Source organism: Peromyscus eremicus, chromosome 4 (genome assembly GCF_949786415.1).
Source record: "Peromyscus eremicus chromosome 4, PerEre_H2_v1, whole genome shotgun sequence".
NCBI classification, from domain to species: Eukaryota; Metazoa; Chordata; class Mammalia; order Rodentia; family Cricetidae; genus Peromyscus; species Peromyscus eremicus.
Window position 1 is genome coordinate 116605498 of NC_081419.1, and position 21387 is coordinate 116626884.

Sequence of the window (21387 nt, forward strand, 5' to 3'; positions counted from 1 at the left end):
TGGAGACCACTGAAAGACATGTCCTAGATCCTCTTTGCAGCCCCAGATCTCTAGATCGGCAAAAAGTTACTTCCTATGTGCAGAATTTGAAACTAAGTAAGGCATGGGGGGTTCCTGCTTTCAAGAGGCCCAGGCATTAGATGAATTTGGAAAGAGAAGGCATGCATAGAATGTCTGCCCAAGGAAAAAAAGGCAAAAATTCAGCTCAAACTGGAGATGGGCAGAAGCCCCTGAGAATGTGATTCCTGGACTAAGCTTAAAAGGAAACTAACCAGAGGAAGCAGATGGAAGGGCTTTACAGAGCTTTCCTAGATTGGGGGTGGGGGTGGTGGTGGTGTTTGTTTTATTCAATTAGGCCGAGGGATCACACTGGAGACCAAATCTTGGATGACAGTGATGGGGCTTGGAGGTCACTCTGTGGAAGCTGAAGGACCAGGCCTGACGCTAGGAAGAAGGGCTCGCCCACCAATGAGGCCTCAGGAACATAATGCTGAGTGTCCACAGGTTCAGGTGGGGTAGCTAGAGCCCCCTTCCCCAGAGTAATCCTACAGAGTAATCCCAGGATAACCCAAGGGTGATATGTGTAAGACAACACACCATGGTTCTCTAATTCCTGCCAGACTTTACAAGCATCTTCTGCACTTACTAAATCATACCCCAAGGTGACTGAGCCTCTGCCTGTCCTCATCATTCAAGCTCCAGCATAAGGTGGGACAAATGAGAGGCTTTCAAACACCAGGCAGAGGAATGAGTAAACACTCATTTTTCATTCATCATTTTCATTTCATTCATTCACTTTCATTCATCCCACCAGCAAGGCTGAGTGCTTCCTATAGGCCATACAAATGCTGCTGCTATCAAGTGAGCTTTTCCCACAGCGAGTCTGACTGCTGACGGATGACTCAAAACCACAGCCACTAATAGAAGCAGCTCAAGGCCCAGGGCCCAGTTTCTCAAAGTTGTTCTTATTACTCTAGTGCCTTTGACAACCTGCCCCTCCTCCTGTTTGTATTTCAGCTAAACAACATCCAACCAAAGATTTAAGCCTGAAACTGGAAGTCAACATACTTTCCTTTGTTAAAGTCCACAGACAGTTAAACTTCCAGGACCCATAGCTGCTTGCCTCGCTTGTCTTTCTAGCCCACCTCTCATTCCTACCACCACTGTCTCATTCCAAGCCCTCACCTCCAGCAACCTTACAGCAGCTTCCCAACTGTTATCATTACTCACCCTTCAGGGTGACTCCCAGTGCAAATATAACCTCATTCCTCCTTGGACATGAACAATTTCTGGCCTCAGCACTGCTTGGGTTTTAACACGTGAAATGAGTTGGCTGTAGTCACTGGGAAATCCACCCACAGAAGAGACATTGTCATCACCTGTTTACAGTACTTACAGTGTATGTGTGTTGGGGGGAGGGGTATTCCTTTCTCCTCTATTTCTGAACATTTTTTTTTTCCAAAATTGGATTGTTTTCAGAAGCAGAAGGGAACAAGACAGAGTGATGAAAACCACAGTAAGACAGCTTCTTGGATCCACTAGGAGAGCTATTATTCAAATGCAGAAATCCTCACACATGGGTGAGGGTACAGACTCTGGAAACCTCCCTTTCTGGTAAGAATATGAGGATAGCAGAGCCACATGGAAAGCAGACTAGCAATTCACCGAAACATTTAGAAGGGCTCAAATCAAAGGCTGGAGCAGACATCTGCAGACTCCTGTCCATTGCAGAATTATTCCAACAACTAACAGTAGAAAAAACCACGGGCAGATGTCTATTAACAGATGAGTGGACAATCAAAATGGGAGATTCATGTACGCAGGAATACTACTCAGCCAGAAAACAGGGAGTTCTGACCAAACAGTAAAACCTAAAGGAATTTCCAAAGTGAAATAAACCAATCATAAATGGAAAAATGCTCTGACCCAATGTGTATGACATGTTTAAAGAAGTAAAATTCATGGAAACAAACAAACAACAACAAAAACAGAAGATTAGTTGTGAGCAGGAAGGCATTATTTCAAGAATGCAGTACTTGTAAAATGAAGAACGTTCTAGAATTTGCCTGCACAGTAACATCAATGCACTTTACTGTGTACTTAAAATGGTTATGATGGTAAAACATAGTAAGTATTTTACCACAGGTACACATAAAAGTAGTTACCCAACATGAAAAGAAGTTACCAAACATGAGTACATAGAAAATAATTCTTGTTTGTGTACTGGGATATATACTTTAAACATACATTCTAGATGAGTTGTTTTGCGACGGGAGATTATACAGCCCCAGGCTAGCTTTGAACTTACTACACAGCTAAGCCTGGGCCTAAACTCCTGATCCTTGTACATCCATCTCCTCAGTGCTGAGACTGAGGGCACACATTACCTACCTAGCTCCGAGGAAGGTTTCTTAAAGGGCTAGTAAGAATTTATAGATGTAATCTTCATATACAACACTATGTTCATACTTTAGGAACCTGAGCTGTACCCCAAATCCATCCTGGCAAACACAGAAATACAACCCCCAAGAGCAATTCTGTGGGTTTATCAAAGCAAACTGCAAGTGTTAGTGTAGTGCTAGGCTTCCAGGGACCTTGCTCACTCCATCTGGGCCTCACCCTGCTGGCTCCCCTCCTCGCTTCCTCTCAGCATGAGTCCCTCTGCACAGCGCTTTGGAAAGCTCTACTATTCCTGCAGTGGGACCAACCTCCTCAGCCGGTGACATCTCCTTCTGCAAAGAGTCAGGGCCCGGCAAAGACACAGTTCCCCTGGAAATCAGAGTGAAATCTCTGGTACAAAGTCAGGCAGTGATTCTGAGTCTTTGGAAGGTGGATGATGAGGACTAAGTCTTCAGTTAGCATTCTCTGCCTCTCTCTTCTCCAAGAAAGGCTCTCTCTTCTTACAGGCTGGGAACATTACGATCTCCACTACAGAGGAGAAAGTTTACTTAAGACTCCTTGTAATCCTGCTATTCACTCTGTGACAAGAACTCTAGTCACTTAGTTCAGGGTGTGAGCATTCTATGCCATTGAGAATGAGATAAACCACACAAGAGACTGGCGCCAATGCAAGGAAATAATAATTCGGTTTCCAAAAAGAAGACAAATGGTTCTCATGAATCAAACTCTCAGATTCCAAGGTACTAGCTGCAGGTGATGTCAGTCCTAATAAAGATTGCTACTAGAAGCCACAGGACCTCTGGTTTTCTATGTTACCCAACACATTAGGGAATGGCTATCCAAAGGAGGTGTGGCATCAAAAAGAGAAGCCTTCCTAGGTACATCATGTCACAGCAGTCCTTTCCCACCAGATCCTAAAGAAGGCTGCAGACACAGCCATCTTCTGCTCTGAACTGCATGCTGTCTTGCACTCATTCTACATGCATTGCCATGACAAGCCTGTGTTCCTAGGCTCTCCATAGAGAGCTGGAGGTCTGCTACTTAGCAGGCTGTCAGCACACAGCAGATCCTCAGCAATACCTACTGCTTGGAGGGAGCATCACAGCCTGAAGTTTTTGTCTGAGAAATGAGCATGCTCTGAGTCCAAGCTGTGGATTATCTGGAATTAAACAACTCTTTAATGAGGGCCCAGGTACTAAACATATTTCTTTCAATGTTCTTCTAGCTTAATTTATGCTGAGAGTATTTATACCTGCAATATAAAAAGGAGAGAGAGAGAGATGGTAAAAACAGCATGGCTATAGCTTTAATTATGCTTCATTTTGCCCACTTGCTAGAGCCAACAATTTCATAATGAGGTGTCTGCCTTCCCATAAGTCAGAGTAGGCAATTTTTCTTCAATTATATTTAATTCATGGGTAATCACTCTTTGCAGCAGGTAGCAAGTGCAGGGGACTGGGAACCAAGGAGAAGGAAGGTATGATAAAGTATTAAATAATTTTATTTGAATTTGTACCAACAAGTATTACATGAATGTGTCTGAAGCCAGGTGAAGAGGATGCATCATGCTCATATCAGGAGCATCCAGAAGCCACCAGCTGTAACTCAACTGAAAACATATTGTTTCTCACTTGGGTTTCCTGACTGCCTTTGCTTACTTCCCCATTTTATCATAAGACATTCCCTCCCTTCTACCACCTTTTGTCAGGGATCAGAACATGACCTTGAGATTATTTAAGTAACTGCATTATCTCTGGGTTGTACCACTTTGCACAGTATGTCTTATCTCAATAATTATAATGCCCACACCCAGGGAAATTAATAAAAAAATAACCAAAATTAAAAAACCCTAGAGGACTCAGATGTCTTACTAAAATTTCAATCCAAAACTATTTGCTAAGTTATTGATAAAGTAAGTCAAGACCCTTGAGGTCACAAAGCTTCCAACTTAACAAGACAGATGCTCATGTTGACAGAATTCTTATCACCTGTCCACCTGTAATCATCTTCCTTGTCTGGCTCATTACAGGAAAGGATACAACATCTGTCCCAGAAGTTTACATCTGAAACCTGGACTCTCCCCTTACCCCCTCGATTTCACTTTTCTATATCTCTATGGCTAAAGCCCAGACTCATGCCACCATTATCTTTTATATGGTCTAAACAAACAGCTTTCTTCACAATATCCTGATTCTACACTACAATTCCCATAGTAAGTGCCCTTCAGGTTATTATCCCAACTAAAGGCTTCTCATGTTTGCCAACACCACTCCCTGCAGTGCCCCCCATGGGCCCACACAGGCTGCCACCGACTGCCCTCACCTCCCTTGCATCCCCCTTCTTCCTGTACTCCACTTACTCTGGTCTACTTTCCAGTTTATGATTTTGAAGCATTTTGGTTCCCTTCTCTTTTATCTGGGATGTTTTCCATTCTCCCCTTGTGTTTTCTGAGTGTCATCTTCACTCCATTCACGTCTTAGATCTCCTACCCAGGAAGTTCTCCCTGAGCACTCCTGCCAAACACTGCCCCAAAGGCATCACACTTCATTTCACCTTTACCTCTCTGATCTTCCAGTCACCCACAGGCTGATTCTCTCCTCCAGCTGGCATGGATATCAAAAATTGCCAATACCAAAGGCCCCTGCCCTAGAGTCTGGTTGATAGTAAGTTCTCAGAAGGAGTTTGCTGAAGGGTGGATTGTCTCCACAAAGAATAATAAAATACCGATGACAGAAATGCAGCAGTGTGTGCTGAACAGGGACATTTCATTTGATGACAGCTGAGACTAGCCTGCAGAATGGGTTCATCTGGATGGTGCTTTGCAGGAGCAGGTGGCAGGAAGAACAAGTACCAGCCCCTGGAACAAGCAAAGTCACAGCTCCCATGGCACAGGTTATTTCAGACATAGCTGAGTCACAGTCACAATCTGAAGGCCCAAAACTTGCAGAGTTATGTACTGAGATGTGCCAAGATACAACGAGATGGATGTGCCAGGTGCCAGGTTGCACTGAGGTGCACTGAGATGTGCCAATAGGTACTGGTAGTGGGGATGCTGAGTGACGATAGGGAGTCACTTGATGTGACATTTTAGTTGCAGACACAGGAAGTCAGAAGAGTTTTGAGGAATGCCATTTTATCAATACTGGAAAAAAAACTGAACTTCAAATCAATTGAAATATAGTAACACTTTTAATAGGACTACATATTCTACATTTTATGGACACAATTGAGAGAACTCAATACCATACATATGGACACAAAGGAAAGAGAACTAGAGGCCTGAGCAGAGATTACTTTTTTGTCTTCAAAGCTAACAAACTAAGTTTCCAAATGGTAGCAAACTAAAGGGCTCCACTGTACAGAGGATGGGGAAAGGTGTGCTGGATTCCAGGGGTAATCGGGTCTTCAACTGGGAGTCTATTTGACTAGACAAACAGTACTTAACAAATGGGATCACAGTATTGATATCAATGCCTAGGACCAGCATAATATATTAAATGATGTAAGCCAGGAATGATTTCTTCTAGCCACCATACAAAGCAGCTGAGAAAACCATTACAAATCCTAAGAACTAAAAGTACTCATGCCTTCAGAAAGACTGCCGAGTCAGTGGCTCTGAGAAGATTCTTGTATTTTGGGGTCTCACTAACATTTGCCTTATTTTAAGACAGAATTATTTAATGAGCATAACTTCCTTATGCATAACATCACACAATATGAAGTTTGAAAGGCTGAGTGGTGAAGACAAAGCTGGACACCATAAAACAAACTGCTTGGGTTGCCAGAAATCCACAGACCCTGTGTCTCACCAACTGGCTTTCTTTTTACTTTAGCTCGTAACACAGGAGCTGGGCTTTAGCCTGCTGGTCTCCAACAGGAACAAGGCAGAGATGGGATTGAGGGTGCTTCCCAGGACAATGAAGCAACAAGTCCTTGGAGGCATCTGCTTTCTGCCACAGAGAGTACTGACTGGACCTCAAGGAGCAGTCACAGGCCATGGCCATGGCAGCAGGGCCCCAACTGGAGTCGGGTTAGGACTGATGAAGTGAGAACAAAGTCCAGGAGTCAGACAGACCTGGACAGCACCACAGCTCTAACTCATAAACCACAAAGTAAATGCCAAACAAAGGACAGCTCCAGAAGACATCCCTGCGGGTTTCATTTCACTCCTTCGGCTCATTATTTTATGCGAGATGCTCTTGGTAGGAAGCATGAAATAGTAGAACCTCAAAACTGGGGAGTACCCAAAAGTGTTCATCTGGCTCTGTGTTTCCAGACGTTTCCATTATCACTGCCATCTTACTGATGAAGTCACCAAGGACTTCGGCACTTAAGCTAACAACTCAAGGTCACCCAGCTGCTAAGCTCATTTAAAATGCTCTCATTTGTGTCTTTAGCCATCCCCTGATGTCAGAAAGTAGTGAAGATAATTCTCTGGGCTATGGGATGCCCTAAGATCAAGGCTGCCTCTGTTATTACAGATAATTTATAAAAACAAGATAAAAGCATTTAAGCCAAAGGGATCATGCACTGAGTAATCAAAGTGCCAACTTAAAATATTAGACAGTTATGAAAATGATAATGAAGCTTGTAACCATCTTTGCTAATGCTTATTATGTTGTTAAGCAAAAAATCAGAGAACATAATCCCATTTGTACTGTGATTATAACTAAGTACAATTATGTATATACAGCACCGGCTGGAAAGAAACTTGGAAGATGACTGCGGTTGATATGCTGAGGAGGTGCCCTTGCCCAAGCTTTATTACCATCAAGTGACTATAACGTAGTTGGCACCATAAATACCATCACAGTACTAATCACACGGAAGACACATTGCTGTTCACTCACCCAGGGTTATACAACATGACTGCAGACAGGTTCTCACAGGACTTGGAGAGGTCGGTCATAGACAAGCTGAAGGAGGACAGAAGGCCACTCTAAGAACAGAGACAGGGCAGACTGGTTACCTTAGTGGGTATGAGATGGCCAGTGCTCAGCATCCATTGTCTTCCACTAGTGACAGGCAATGAAATGCACACACTCATGTGAATGCTTAATATCTGGCAGATGAGGGACAGTCGGACCCTTATGTATCAGAAACCACTTAAAATTATTTATTTATTTTACATCCTGGCTGCTGTTTCCCCTTCCTCCTCTCCTCCAAGTCCCTCACCCCCCCCGCCCCCCCCCCCCCCCCGCATCCCCTCTATTCCCACCCACCAATCCACTCCTCCTCCTTTCTGTTCAGAAAAGGCAGGTCTCCCACGAACATCAACAAAACACGGCAGATCAAGTTGCAGTAAGACTAAGCACCTCCCCATGTATTAAGACTGGGCAAGGGGACCTAGTATGAGGAGTAGGGTCCCAAAAGCCAGTAAAGGAGTTGGAGACAGTCCCTGTTCCCACTGTTAGGTTCCCACAAGAGGACCAAACTGCACAACTGTCACATATATGCAGAGTGCCTAGGTCAGTCCCATGCAGGCTCCCTGGTTGTTAATCAGTCTCTGTGAGCCCCTATGAGCCCAGGTTAGGTGATTCTGTGAGGTTTTTTGTGATGTCCTTGACCCCTCTGGCTCCTACAATTCTTTCTCCTTCTCTTCTGCAAGATTCCCTGAACTCCACCTAATGTTTGGCTGTGGGTCTGCATCTGTTTCCATCAGATGGTGGATGAAGCCTCTCTGATGACAATTGGGCAGTCACCATTCTGGTCACAGGAGAGGGCCAGTTCAGGCTACATATCCACTATTGCTAGGAGTCCTATCCAGAGTCATCCTGGTAGGTTCCTGGGAGATTCCCTTGTGCCAGGTTTTTACCTGACCCCGAAATGGGCCCCTTTATTCACCAGGCATTCCATAGCTAAGAAAGCCTCCTAGCTACACTGCATTGAAGTTTGGGAAGGGGTTAGAAATTCTATCTCTGCTGCTTTCAACATTCACATTTACTGAGTGATAGAGATAAAGAGATAGGTGAGGAGAGGTCTAAAAGGTTAAGAACTGGTCTATTCGCTTCCAAGAAAAGCTGTTGGCAGACAGGTTTTCCCCATCTCTCTCTGGAACCATGTCTAAAAGGGAGTGTCTAGAGTGTCCCTGGGCTGGAATGGGCAAGAGGGTTTACTGGCTGGATCATCAGTCCTGGATTAGTCTGAGGGGTGTAGTTTTGTTCTCATTTTCCATCAAAGGTCCTGGCAGCCTTGGGAAGCCCTTATATAGGAAGAAGTGGCATGAGATACTCTGTCACTTGGTGGTTAGAACAAAGGCTTCAGGCTTGCAGGTCAGGACTGAGGTCGTGGTTGCCCATCTCCTGCCCTTACAGCCTGTTATGGACAGTCTGTCTGACTCTAATTTCCCACTCAGTTACTTGTGAATTGGGGTGGTAACAGCTGCTGTACAGATATCATGGCAGAGTCTCTGCATACATTGAGCACAGTTTCCAGCTCATAAAAATATAAGCTGTAGTTTTTACTGTCTTCAGCAGTCTAAGGCAAGGCCATGGTGCAGATTTCTTTCATTCTCATTCAATGGTCCTCTCTTTCTGTGGGCTTCAGCCTTCCTCCATCATTATAAGACCTCTGAATGGCCCCATTCAACCAAGCCCATCTCTCTCAATGGTCCTAAACTCACCCCACTCCTTCTCCTACCCAAGTGAAAAACACAATTTACTATGGCAGACTTGTGGTAAGAGTGATTCAGTGCTATGTTACTTAGACAGATTCTGGAAGATTCAAGTCACTACTCACTCAATGCCACACAAAGCCTGGCTCTTCTGGGGATGCATAGACTAGCAAGAAGCGTCTAAAAGGAACAGCTTTTTCTTGTGAGCTCTGGACTCTAGTTGCTGGTTCTCCTACTCCATCATCTGTCAGTAAACAAACTGCCTGGAACCACCTGGTTATAAAGCTTCCTTTCCCTAGGCTTTAGTCCCAGAAAATAAAACGGTAGGACCTAGGAGACTCCCCCACCCCAGATGGGGTCAGCTCCAACATTCTCACCTTCCTCTTCTCCCTGAGCTTGGCAGCTTCCTTTGGATGGTTAAAGCGGAACATGTTGGTTCTTCCCAAGAGTATCACAGCACCTGGAATATATAAGAACGACAGCAATGTGATGTCAGTGGTAGGCAGTGTGGTCAGCTGGCAACAGCAGAGCATGGACTTCTCCTTCCAGTGTGTTAGAAAAGAATAAAGGATGCTTCAGTCTCAAAGGCCCACCTATGGAAGCTAATTTTAAACCAGCATGTACCTTTGTTTTTACAGCTGGGTGTCACAATATTCAAAACAACCTAGGCAGAAGTGATGAATTTAAGCATTATAACCTATTATGAGATTTTAAACTTAATATGCAGATAATTAGACTTGTGATTATTTGGAAGAAAAAACCCTCCAGGTCTCTAAAGAAATGTATCATCAAGCAAAACATGTGATTTCAAATGTAGGAAATGTTTATTAATGCTTACAAAAGCAGACACTCAAAGACAAGCAGTTTCAAAAGAAACACGGTGGAACTGGCAGAGAACAAGTTCCTACTGCTAAAACCTGCTAGCACCTGATGTGGAAGAAGCTGCATACATAAATATATATACACGTCTATTCTCAAAGAAGTATGCTGCTTCCTATTCCAAACCCTGTTAAAATTTAGAAGTCTGCATTAGATGTGCTGGACCACAATCTTCATTCAGTACCAAATGCCCAGTGAACAAGAGAAGTCAAGGCCAATGTCCAAGAATGACCAAGGAGGAAGAGTCAGCAAAAATAAGCAAATAGTTTCTGAAGTCAGACTTGTCGAGATCCAGTGCATTGGCCATAGAAGGCAGTGAGCTCCCTGGCCTTAAGGGCACTTAAAGACAAGCTATGTTATATACACACTCACTGTCCTGTACTCTCTTCCATGCCAGAGCGTCTTTGCCCCCTTATGATAGAGCTTTTCCTTATGATAGAGCACAGCATTCAGTCTTAGCCCTGAGAAAGACAAAACTTATGCTCTGGAGTCAGTCATCAAGAGCAGCGACTGTGAATCAAAGTACTGAGTGGAGACTGGAGTAACTAGAAGCAGACTTCTGCACCAAAGACCAGGACGGGTCTCACTGGATAGTCACAAGACAACAGGAAGTAGAGCCATGAGGTACCATAGGGAAAGCTTGAGCCATGGATGGGAGCCTACGTACCTAGCTATGTTAAGGACATAAAGGAGGTTTTTAAACAACAGCAAAACCAGGCACATACCGTGTGGACCTGAAGAGCTGAGAAAAAGATTGACCAGAGTTCCCAATCGAGTGGACAGTGATAAAAGCCAACCCATAAATTTTCTGTTTCCCTCAGAAAATTTCAAAAACAAAAATACTAATTGTCAGTAGTTAAAAACTTAAAAGATTTCACACAAAACTCAGTGGTATTTGTGGTGGTTTGAAAGAAAATGGCCCGCAAAAGGAGTGGCACTATTGGGAGGTATGGCTTGGCTGGAGTAGGTATGGCCTTGTTGGAGAAGTGTGTCACTATGGAGGTGGGCTTTGAGGTCTCATATTTGCTCAAGCCATGCCCAGTGTCACAGACTACTTCTTGTTGCCTGTGAGTCAAGATGTAAGAACTCTAGCTCCTTCTCTAGCATCATATCTGCCTCTATGCTGCCTTGCTTCCCGCCATGACAGTAATGGAGTAAACTCTGAACTGTATGCTAGCCACCACAATTAAATGTTTTCCTTTATAAGAGTGGCTGTGGTCATGGTGTCTCTTCACAGCAATAGAAACCCTAACTAAGACAGTATCTATTATCTCTTGAAACCTCAGAAGATACAGTACGTTGAGAGGACAGTATCAACAGATCCTTAATCCCCCTTGGTGCAAGTCCTGGAGCTGGTGATGGCTAGTGTACCCTCTAGCCTTGCACAAACAACTGTCTTTTGCTTGGGTGTGGTCTTTGCCTGGAGTCATGTATTCTGGAACTTTAGAAGGCACCCCTTACCCACCTCTGCTGCCATCTAGTCTGTATATTGTCTTAGATGTCTCAGAGGAGTTCAAATCCATACAGTTAACTACTGACTGGTTCAGACACAAGGCACAGGGAGAAACTGAAGGGGTGGGTTCAGTGGAAGTCATTGTTTCACAGAAAATGGAGCCAACATGAAGAAAAGACAGATTTGGGAGACTCACGAAAGCAGTAGATCTTGCCTCACTAACAATCTGCTTATCGTCCTCATAGAAATTCACACTTGTGTCTCTGCCACTCCAGAAAGGCAACATCACTATAATTAAGAAAGGTGTTTTCTGCTCTTCCACTGCTAAGACTCAGAGTTGTCTCCTCTAGAAAGTCACAATCTAAGCAGTCATGTCTAGGAAATAGGTGCATTTAATACTCTTCAGTTACATTAGAGATTAATAAGGTGATCAAATTCCAGGTGTTAATTACACCTAATCCAACTCTCTTTTTTTCCTTCTGTTAATCAAATGCCTAGCTAAGCAAGTTAAAAATTGCTAAAATATGTTAATGGAAAAATAAAATAGTATCTCAGAGACATTACTTCAACTCACATTAAGTCACTGAAAATAATCCAGCAATCTGTATTATTTGCATGAAATACACAGTTAAAAGCCCGTTAAGGAGTTATGAAAGAAAGCAAAACTACTCACGACAATTCATTATTTCCATTTTGATGTGTGTCAAGTAAGTGCCTGGCATGTACAATGGGCCCCATTAAGAACTGTCTCCTTTTCTTCCTCCTACTGTTCATTTTCACTCAAGAAACACTGAATCAAAAAATATGTACCATGCTTATGTGATACGGCTGTGCATTTGTGTAGCCAACAAATACTTAGTGACCACTTACTGCATACTAGTCCTCATGATAAACACTGAAGATACAGAGTTGGAGAGAGCTAACACATGCCTTGTCTTTACAGGGCATCAACAGTAAACAGGAGAGGGTTACATGAGTGAAAAGTTTCCAACAAAGGAAAAACACCAGGCTGCAGGAAGGAAAGAAGAGGGGGAGGAAGGAGTCCTGGAGGGGAGGGCTGCTTAGGACAAACTGATGGTCTGAGGCCACATAGTTCATTGGTAGAGGGCTTGGCTAGCAGACACCGGGCCCTAGGTTTGTTCCCCCAGTATCAAAATTTTAATCAATCAATAGAAAGTACTGAAGATGAGCTTGGGAGAAGCAAGTACGAGGTTCTACAGCAGGCTGGCCTTAGGTCTCAAACCCAGGACAAGGGCCTAACCGAGGTGCCTATTTAACATATCAAGGCAGACCTGGCCCACAGGTTCTCCTAGGACCACTCAGCCCTTACCTGTTCCAGGGTATGGTTGGCATATCCTGCCCCCTACCCTGAACCCACCAGCCCAGAGGCTAGGCTGCCCTTCCCTCAGCAGCTCTTCCCTATATAATCCAGTCATTTGGGCTAAAATGGCTACCCTCCTGGCCTCTTGGTCTCCCCTTCCTCCTCCTGCCTTTTCTCACATGGCTTGGCTCAGGGTCATGTGCACTCTGGACTCTCCCAGTTGCCTCAGCCTCTAGCTACATCTCCCTCATATCTATAATAAACCTTTTCTCCACTATACATGCCAGGAGCAGTCATGTCCTCCCTTTTTATTTCTTTTGTCATTTAGCAGAAAAAGAGAGATGGCTAGAAAATGGCACACAGGCATGCGGATGTGGCAGAGGGAAGGGCTATCACCATACAGAGCTTGAGAGATGAGGGAAAGGACACAGGACACAGTGGGAAAGCCATCTGGCTTACGCAACCTACCACAGCAATACCCCAGTCCCTGGTACCTATTTCTGCCCTAGTTAAGATTTCTCCTGCTATGAAGAGGCATCATGACTATGGTAACTCTTACAAAGTAAAACACTTCATTAAAGCTGGCTTACAGTTCGGAGGTTTATTTCATTCATGGTGGGAAGCGTGTTGGCATGCGGGCAGACATGGTGCTGGAGGAGCCAAGAATTCCTCATCTGGATCAGTAGGCAGTAGGAAGAGAGTTCCATTGGGTCTGGCTTGAGCATCTGAAACCTCAAACCCAGTGACACACTTTCTTCAATAAGGCCATACCTACTTTAACAAGGCCACACCTCCTAATAGTGCCACTGACTATGGGCCTATGGGGGCCATTTTCATTCAAGCCACTACTCACTCTATCTATCTATCTATCTATCTATCTATCTATCTATCTATCTATCTATCTAAGAGTTTTCACTAATAAAGCCACTGATGTGGAAATGTCACTCAAGAAAAGGGAGGAGAAGAGAAGAGAAGAGAAGAGAAGAGAAGAGAAGAGAAGAGAAGAGAAGAGAAGAGAAGGAGGAAGAGAAGGAAGAGAAAGAGAAAGAGAAAGAGAAAGAGAAAGAGAAAGAGAAAGAGAAAGAGACCTGGAGGAAAGCTGGCTTTTAACAGTCACGCAGAGGAGGTGACCTCGGAAAGAAAAGGGGGACTGAACTCTTAGGAAAGAGTGGAAGGAAGCAGAAACTGAGGAGAACCTTCCATGGAGAATCCCGAGAGGCTAAAACAGAAACTATAAATTACCAGTGGGCACTGCCTCATAGAGAGCTGGGCAGGTGAGGGCCAAAGCAAGAAAGGAAGCACTGGGAGAGGAGGGAGATGCAAAGTATACAGATACACTGAGTACAACAGTGCTTTACAGAGCCCCTGCGGCAGGCAAGTCAGGCTGCAGAAGAGACATCAAGGTTAACATGAAACCCACTAGCAGAAGGACTGGGACCTCCCATGCCCCACCAGGGCTGCATGTGCCGAAACAGAGCTCAGGGTAGGATGTGGCTAGATCTCTCAGAAAAAGTAAATGATCCCAGAAAGGTCTTGACAGGCTGTGGGGCTTTGAAGTCTTAGATCTGTTTTGGTTCTCTTGCTGCACCTTCCCCCACCCCTTAAAACTGCCGTTCTCTTTCAAAAAGAGTCTATTTTTAATTGTTGTCCATGTATCCCTTGGTTCAGTTCTTTGTTCCAGGGCACAGGATCCTGGAGATCTCACCAAGTGACCTTTGGACTCAGATCATACCTATAACATGTTAATAAACAGAGGGTTTAGTGGCATAGTTAGCTTTGATTTACTAAAAGGAAATCACGACTATACTTAGAAAACAATAAGCCGCCAGCTAAAGGAAAAGGGTGGATTGGTGGGAGGTTGGATAGACAAATGAGACTGGTTAGTGATATAATATTCAAATGAGGACTGAGAATATAGGTCAATGGGTAAAAGATTGCTGTGCAAGCATGAGGTCCAACCTGAGCTTGGATCACCAGCACCCATGTGAAAACCCAAGTACGCTGGTACACCTGTAACCCCAGCACATACAGAGGATGTGCAGGAAGGTGGACCAGGGCCAAATCACTAATATCTAGGTTCACTAAGAGACCCTGTCTCAAAAAACAAGGTTCATATGATTACTGAGGAGGACACCCAACAAGAACCTCTAGGCTTCACACCCTTACCCACCCCTACACACACACACCCCACACACATGCAATGTGTCTAGGTGAGACCAAGGAGGAGATATGACTGAGCCTCTTTGGAATTCAGTGTTCTCATCTACTCATCAACTGGAAAATTCCTAAGGTCCCTTCTCGACCTTAAGTTCTTTTTAACTGTCAATGACTCCTTGCTTAAGGTTAATGTGATTAATCGCAGCAGATGGACTTTCTGTGATACACTTAATTTGTAATTTTGAGAGCATGTCTAAACCTTGCTGAAATATATGATGGCTTCTCTGAGATTACTTCAGAGCTTGTTAAATATCCAAAGACAGACAAATCCCAGACAGTCTTAAAAGGGAATGGAGGAGGAAATGACATTGTAAAAAGGGAGACAAAGCCTTTTGTTTAAAAAAGTAGAAAGCTTCCTTCATTTAAATCTCTGTGTATGAGAGATACAAATGATAGTTTCATATGAGATTTCTTATTTTAGTGTGTCAAGTAAGCTGAAAAAAAAAGCATATGTCTATTTCTAGTGATTTTTAGGGAAAATAGGGACAATACTTAATACTAAAAGTAATTACCCTCCTCCTTAGATTTTAATGAGATTTTCTAATTCTGATATTGCATGAATAAATTAACTTATTTTTCTATTAAATGTTGTCATATGATTATTTCAGAGGTGACTGTATAGAAGATGCTGTTCTGAGTTATACGTGATACAAACACATGAGACAACTGTGTTTCCCAAAGTGCATGGTCCAAGGTGATAGGAGCTTAGAGGTTTGAGATAATAGAAACAGGATTGTGCTTCAGAGCTCCTGGTTTTTGTTTTGTTTTGTTTTGTTTTGTTTTTTTGGGTTTTTGTTTTGTTTTGTTTTGTTTTTTTGGTTTTTTTTTTCCGAGACAAGGTTTCTCGGTGTTGCTTTATGCCTTTCCTGGAACTCACTCTGTAGCCCAGGCTGGCCTCAAACTCACAGAGATCCACCTGCCTCTGCCTCCTGAGTGCTGGGATTAAAGGCGTGTGCCACCACTGCCTGACCCAGGTCTCCTCACTTTATATTTTAATTATTTAAGCATCACTCACCCTACCCAGCATACACAGAGGCTGCATTCCTAAAGGATGTTTGGTGGAAGACAGGATTTATTTGAGTTATGAGGGGTGAAGCACCCAGACTCAGAGAGTACCATATACTGCCCTGAAAAGTGCCTGAACAAGAATCCTGGGCAAGGATATTCTCATTTTGTTGCCTGATTCCAGGAGAAAGAAACTGCTTATAAGAACCTTCTCTGTGATTTAAAATAGCTTAGAAACCTTATATTGAAATGAACTGCAATGTTAGCATCATTTTGGAGTCATGATAGAATCTAATCTTCAAAAACATGTACCACTACATAAGAACAGATTAAGTTGTATGTTCTAGGGCTTTACACTCTTTTAATAATACCTATTACTTAAGGCACAGGAATTACAGTAATTCTGTTTCAAAATGGCTTTGGGAAACTAGTTGTGAAAGACTAGAAGTTACAGGGAATAGACAATTTTATGCAGATCCTAAATGGATTCAGACAAGACATGAAGGTGCCATTGACAGGCTTGGGCATGAATGACAGGTACTGGGCATCAATGTGATACTGTAGCAGATGTCACTATCAAACATGCCATCTGATCACTGTTTTTGTGATAGTGACAAATGTATATGACATCTTAGCAAAAACCCACAAGGGCCTTGACACCTCCCTTATCTGTGTTCACATTTCAAATATAGAGTTATAACTTCCTGCATTAGATAAATCACTTTACCCTTCCTTTATTCTCAGTAAAATTAAAATTGTAAGCTTAGATTCTGGGCCTCTAGAGAAGACAGGAAATTGATTTTCAATCTTTGCTATTGATATACCCAGTCAAATGACCATCAAGGGTTATTTGATGATCTGCATATGAACTGAGTGCAGAGCTTTTAAATCTTCGGGATGTACTAGGGATGTCCATCCCTCCCCATAAAATGTTAGAAGTGTGCATGAGTGAGTCAGGCTAATGTTTTTCTTCTTAAAACTTCATGGGGGAAACAGATTGCTTCCTACAGGGAACAGGTCCATCCTTTCCAAGGAAAAGGTGGATTTGACATTAAATAATTCAAGAGCAATACAAAATCATAGATGCTGGGAGAATGGCTGCTGGGTTATCTGGAGTTCACCAAGGCTGATCTGGCTTATGGTGCTGCTTTCCATGACTGGTGCAGAATGTCACAGTATGTCTTGCCATGGATGAGGAGGTCCTCTAAAACAGATGGATGGGCTGTCATAAAGGCAGCATAGTGAGTTGCCAGTTTAAAAAAATGTCTGCTTAGCTTACACACTTACCTCAAAGTACCACACTAGAGAAGGTTCTAAGATCTGTCAATTAGGAGTCAACCACACTGCCATCTTAGCTGATTTCAATACAAAATAAACATTAAAAAGAGTTGTTCACAATACAAGCCCGTCATTAACATCACAGTGCTTCACAGTATTTAACATTGCTCTTACAGAGCACTGTTATTCTTTGAAAGAAGGCTGGGGAGAGTGAGTGGGCTAAGATGACTAAGGGTAACCAAGCCAAAAATGACCACTCTCTTCCTCTAGGCTCGGACTAGCAGGAAGCTCAAAACTGCTCATTGTTATGAAATACCATTAAGGAGACGCCCTCTGCTTTAGTCTGGACAAGAAGCCAGGAGGTCCCTGGCACCAAGTGGAGACAGTGGAGGGCCTCTGAGTTACCCAAAATGGTGGGTGGAGCAGGCTTCTGGGGCTGTTTGCTCCCTCTTTGTGTCCTTTAAATCCTTTGCCCTGGACATGGGCATAGGTCAACAACGGAGAAGAAAGAAAGAGTGGAATCAGGAAAGCTCCATTTCCAATTGGAGGAGAGAAAGAGGAGGATGCAAGGGAAAACTAAAGCACTGGGGGCACAGCAGGAATTCCGAGGTTCACTGCCCCATGTGTGCATGCTGCTGCCCCAAGCCTCAGTAGCAGGTTCAGCCTGAGAGATGAGCTAAGGGGCAGAAACCTGCTCAGGTCCCAGACTAGCCTGTGGTAGCAGAGCCACTGCTATGTGGACGGCACAAAGCCTCTGACAATCAACCAGTGTTGGTGCTGCAGTCACAACCTATATAGTTAGGCTGTTCCTAACTTAGTCCTGAATCCAGGAGGAAACATGCGCACTGGAAGACAACATCTCCATTTCCCATCAGAGAATTTCAATGAAACACACTGTCCTTTAACAAAATGCTCAGAAGTTTCCAGATTCAAACCATTATTATTACTTCCTTAACAAAGGAAGAATCTGGAAGATGTCAATGAGCTGGTAAAACAATATAAGCTACGGCTGAGATCTTTGAGTTAGCCATCATAAACATATTTGAACAAGTATTTCAACTTTAAAACAAAAAGAAAATTAAAAATTCAGCGAGAGATAAAATATAAAAAGAAGAACCAGATGTTGTGACCCAGATGACAACAACAGGACAAACAGAAGCCTTGTGGGACGAGCATCATAACAGGAGGTGGCTGTGGAGGAACACTCCAACTAGACAGCAAATCGGAGCACCGAAAGAACTAAAATATCTCATTTTTATGTCATTAGAGACCCAGAATGAAAGAGAGGTATATATAGTAGAGGAAAAATTTTTTCTTTTCTAGTGCTCTACCACTGAGCTAAATTCCCAACTCCAGGAAAAATGTTTTTAAACAAATCATCATGGCAAACTTCCCAACTCTTAAGATTGACAGACACCCATAGATTCAGAGGCTCAGTAAATTCCAAACTGGTAAACTTGAAGAAATCATGGCAAGACCCACTCACTGTAAAGCCAACTTAGGAAACATGAAACAGAAGTTGTTGAAAGGATCAGAGAGACTGAAAAATAGGTGTGACAGGTGAAACAGGAAAGAAAGGAGCAGAGACAGGCAAACAGTTATTTTTCTGCCGATGTCCAGGGTGTCAAGAATTTGATTTCAGTATGACTAGCTTCAGTCAGCTGCTCTCACGCAGAAGTGTGCATCAGAATTACTTCTAGACATAAAGACTCACATCACTGGGGTCTCATCCCTAGATCTTTTGCAGCATAGGGTTTAGGGATCTGTGTATCTCATAAGCTTCCAAGTGATGCTGATGTCACTGACCTGGGACACACTTGGAAAACCATTCTCTTTTTAAAAATAGCTTGGGCTTTGACATTCAAAAAAACAAAAAAAAATCTCAATTTTCAGGTCTCTAACTAGAGGAAGGCATCTGAGGAGTGCTCAGGTCAGCATAGGGGAGTCCACAGGAATAGACATTCCTATCTCCCAGCCCTCTGTAGCATACAGATTCTTTGCCTTAGCTGGATACTGTGGTTCAGCCCTCAAAGATCTATTTTCCTTTCTAGTTCCAATAAAATTCCTTTTTAATTTGTCACTGAGCAACTCACAGCAGCCCTCCAGCAGATGAAAATTTTATCAAAGGCTCCTCAGCTCCACTCTGCAGACAATCACCTGTTCCCTCTTTCAGGGTACTTGAATAAATGCAAATATATTTTGGCACTCAAGCATATCACATTCAAATGCACCTAAGTGTGAATTTCCAAGATGCAGTTTCTGTAGCACTTCTAAAATGAAAGATGAATGTTCAATGGATCTGACAGACTAGCAAGAAGAGCAAAGGTGTCCACTGACACAAAGGTAAAAATTAATTACATTTAACAGTGACCAGCATGAAAAATATATATTACAGCAAAAAATAATTTAAATAAGAAGGACTAGTTTCTAGAAATTCCAAGACAATGCTGAAGTATTTCCTGAATTACAACACACTTGATTATTGGGCCATTTCTTATTAAATGTATGGTGGCTGGAGTTGGAAGACTTAGGAGCTTAGACTCCTAAGAAAAGCTGTGGTCTCTGGATAAGGCATCATGGTCAAGTATTTACCTTCTTCTTTCTATGGACTCATTTTATGGAGCTAACAAGGGATCATGAGAGGCAGGGGACCTGAACTCTGAGTACACATTAAGAGATGGATATGTTTAGCTCTGAAGATGAAGGGAAAGGTGTCTTACGCCAGGCATCAGACAACACACAAGGAAAATTCTATCCTATTCATGCTTACAGTTCCAGCAAACACTCTTCATTTTACTGACAATGCTAAAGGATGAAAACCTTTCCTATTATTTAGTGGGGGGAGGGGCTATGCTATTTGAAAGGCAGTTGACTGTGCTGTGGTATGGTCTGTATGTCAAATGTGTTGCTGATTGGTCAATAAATAAATCACTGATTGGCCAGTGGCCAGGCAAGAAGTATAGGCGGGACTAACAGAGAGGAGAATTGAGAGAACAGGAAGCTGGGTGAGGAGACACTGCCAGCCGCCATCATGACAAGGAAGATGTAAAGTACCGGTAAGCCACAAGCCACGTGGCAAGGTATAGATTAATGGAAATGGATTAATTTAAGATATAAGAACAGTTAGCAAGAAGCCTGCCACGGCCATACAGTTTGTAAACAATATAAGTCTCTGTGTTTATTTGTTTGGGTCTGAGTGGCTGTGGGACTGGCGGGTGAGAGATATTTGTCCTGACTGTGGGCCAGACAGGAAAACTCTAGCTACAGACTGACACAAGTTAAAAACATTAAAAAAAGAAAAGGGGGGAAAAAAAAAGACACCCTTGCCCCTAATGGTGACAACCTTCTAAATTTAGACAAATCTATTAGCTGGCATTCACATGTGTTAAGTGATTTAGATAAGGAAGTTGTAATTACTACTTGTGCTTTCTAAATGGCTCAGCCTAGCACATTTCCAAATGAAAGTAATTTACCAATGAAGAGACAGCTGAATACCAAATATCAGCAATAAGCTGGAAACTGGTGAAGATAGGGGAGGAGGCATGAGTAACATAAGATGAACCTGGGATGCAGTCAACGGAGGGTAATGTGGTAAGACATCATTATGATGCGGGTTGACATCCATCTGTGTTTTCTATCCTAGATCCCTTTTGTTCGAAAAGCAGGGAACTGTTACAAAATTGTTTCTTCTGTTATGTCTTTCATGAATCCAATTAATAGTTTACGTACCAGGCCAATTCTGAAGACCAAGAAAGATGGGCCAGGAATGATGATAGACCAATAACCACTACAGTAAGCCAGAGACTGAAGTGAGGGCAACAGGTGTGGCAGGCCCAAGTGGCCTGGACTTCAGCATCTTCAGGGCTAAGGATAGAACCTATGCTTGGCTTGGAAAGCCAAAAAGATTTAACAACATATACAAGTTAAGGTTTCAGAGGGTAAAAGCATGAATGATAATGAGGGATAATGAGGGCTGCTATACTTTTTTCAGTGTTCTGTACTAATACAGCAGCTGTCCAGCTACCCCAAGATCCATCTCAAAGAGGCTTGGCTGCCAAAAGTTAATTCAAAACACCCGACTTTGCAAAACGTACCTAAGCAGGACCGTGCAGAAATGCTCTGCAGAACTGACTTTAAAAAGCCACTTCATGGGTGAAAGCCAAGAGAGATTTTTTTAGTATAACAATACTGTTTTATTTAATCCTGCTCTCCAGGTTTTTC

General features: G+C 43.0%; 1 protein-coding gene across 2 annotated transcripts in view; it reads right to left on the reverse strand.

The window, feature by feature from the left end:
- Kif16b (kinesin family member 16B) overlaps positions 1–21387 on the reverse strand; it is a 279683-nt gene that overhangs the window by 119112 nt on the left and 139184 nt on the right. For both annotated transcript variants that reach the window (XM_059261536.1, XM_059261535.1), the window contains exons 16-17: positions 9391–9473; positions 7251–7339 (exon numbers count right to left, since the gene is read on the reverse strand). In XM_059261536.1, coding sequence (XP_059117519.1) covers positions 7251–7339; positions 9391–9473 — 172 coding nt within the window. The remainder of the gene's footprint in view (positions 1–7250; positions 7340–9390; positions 9474–21387) is intronic.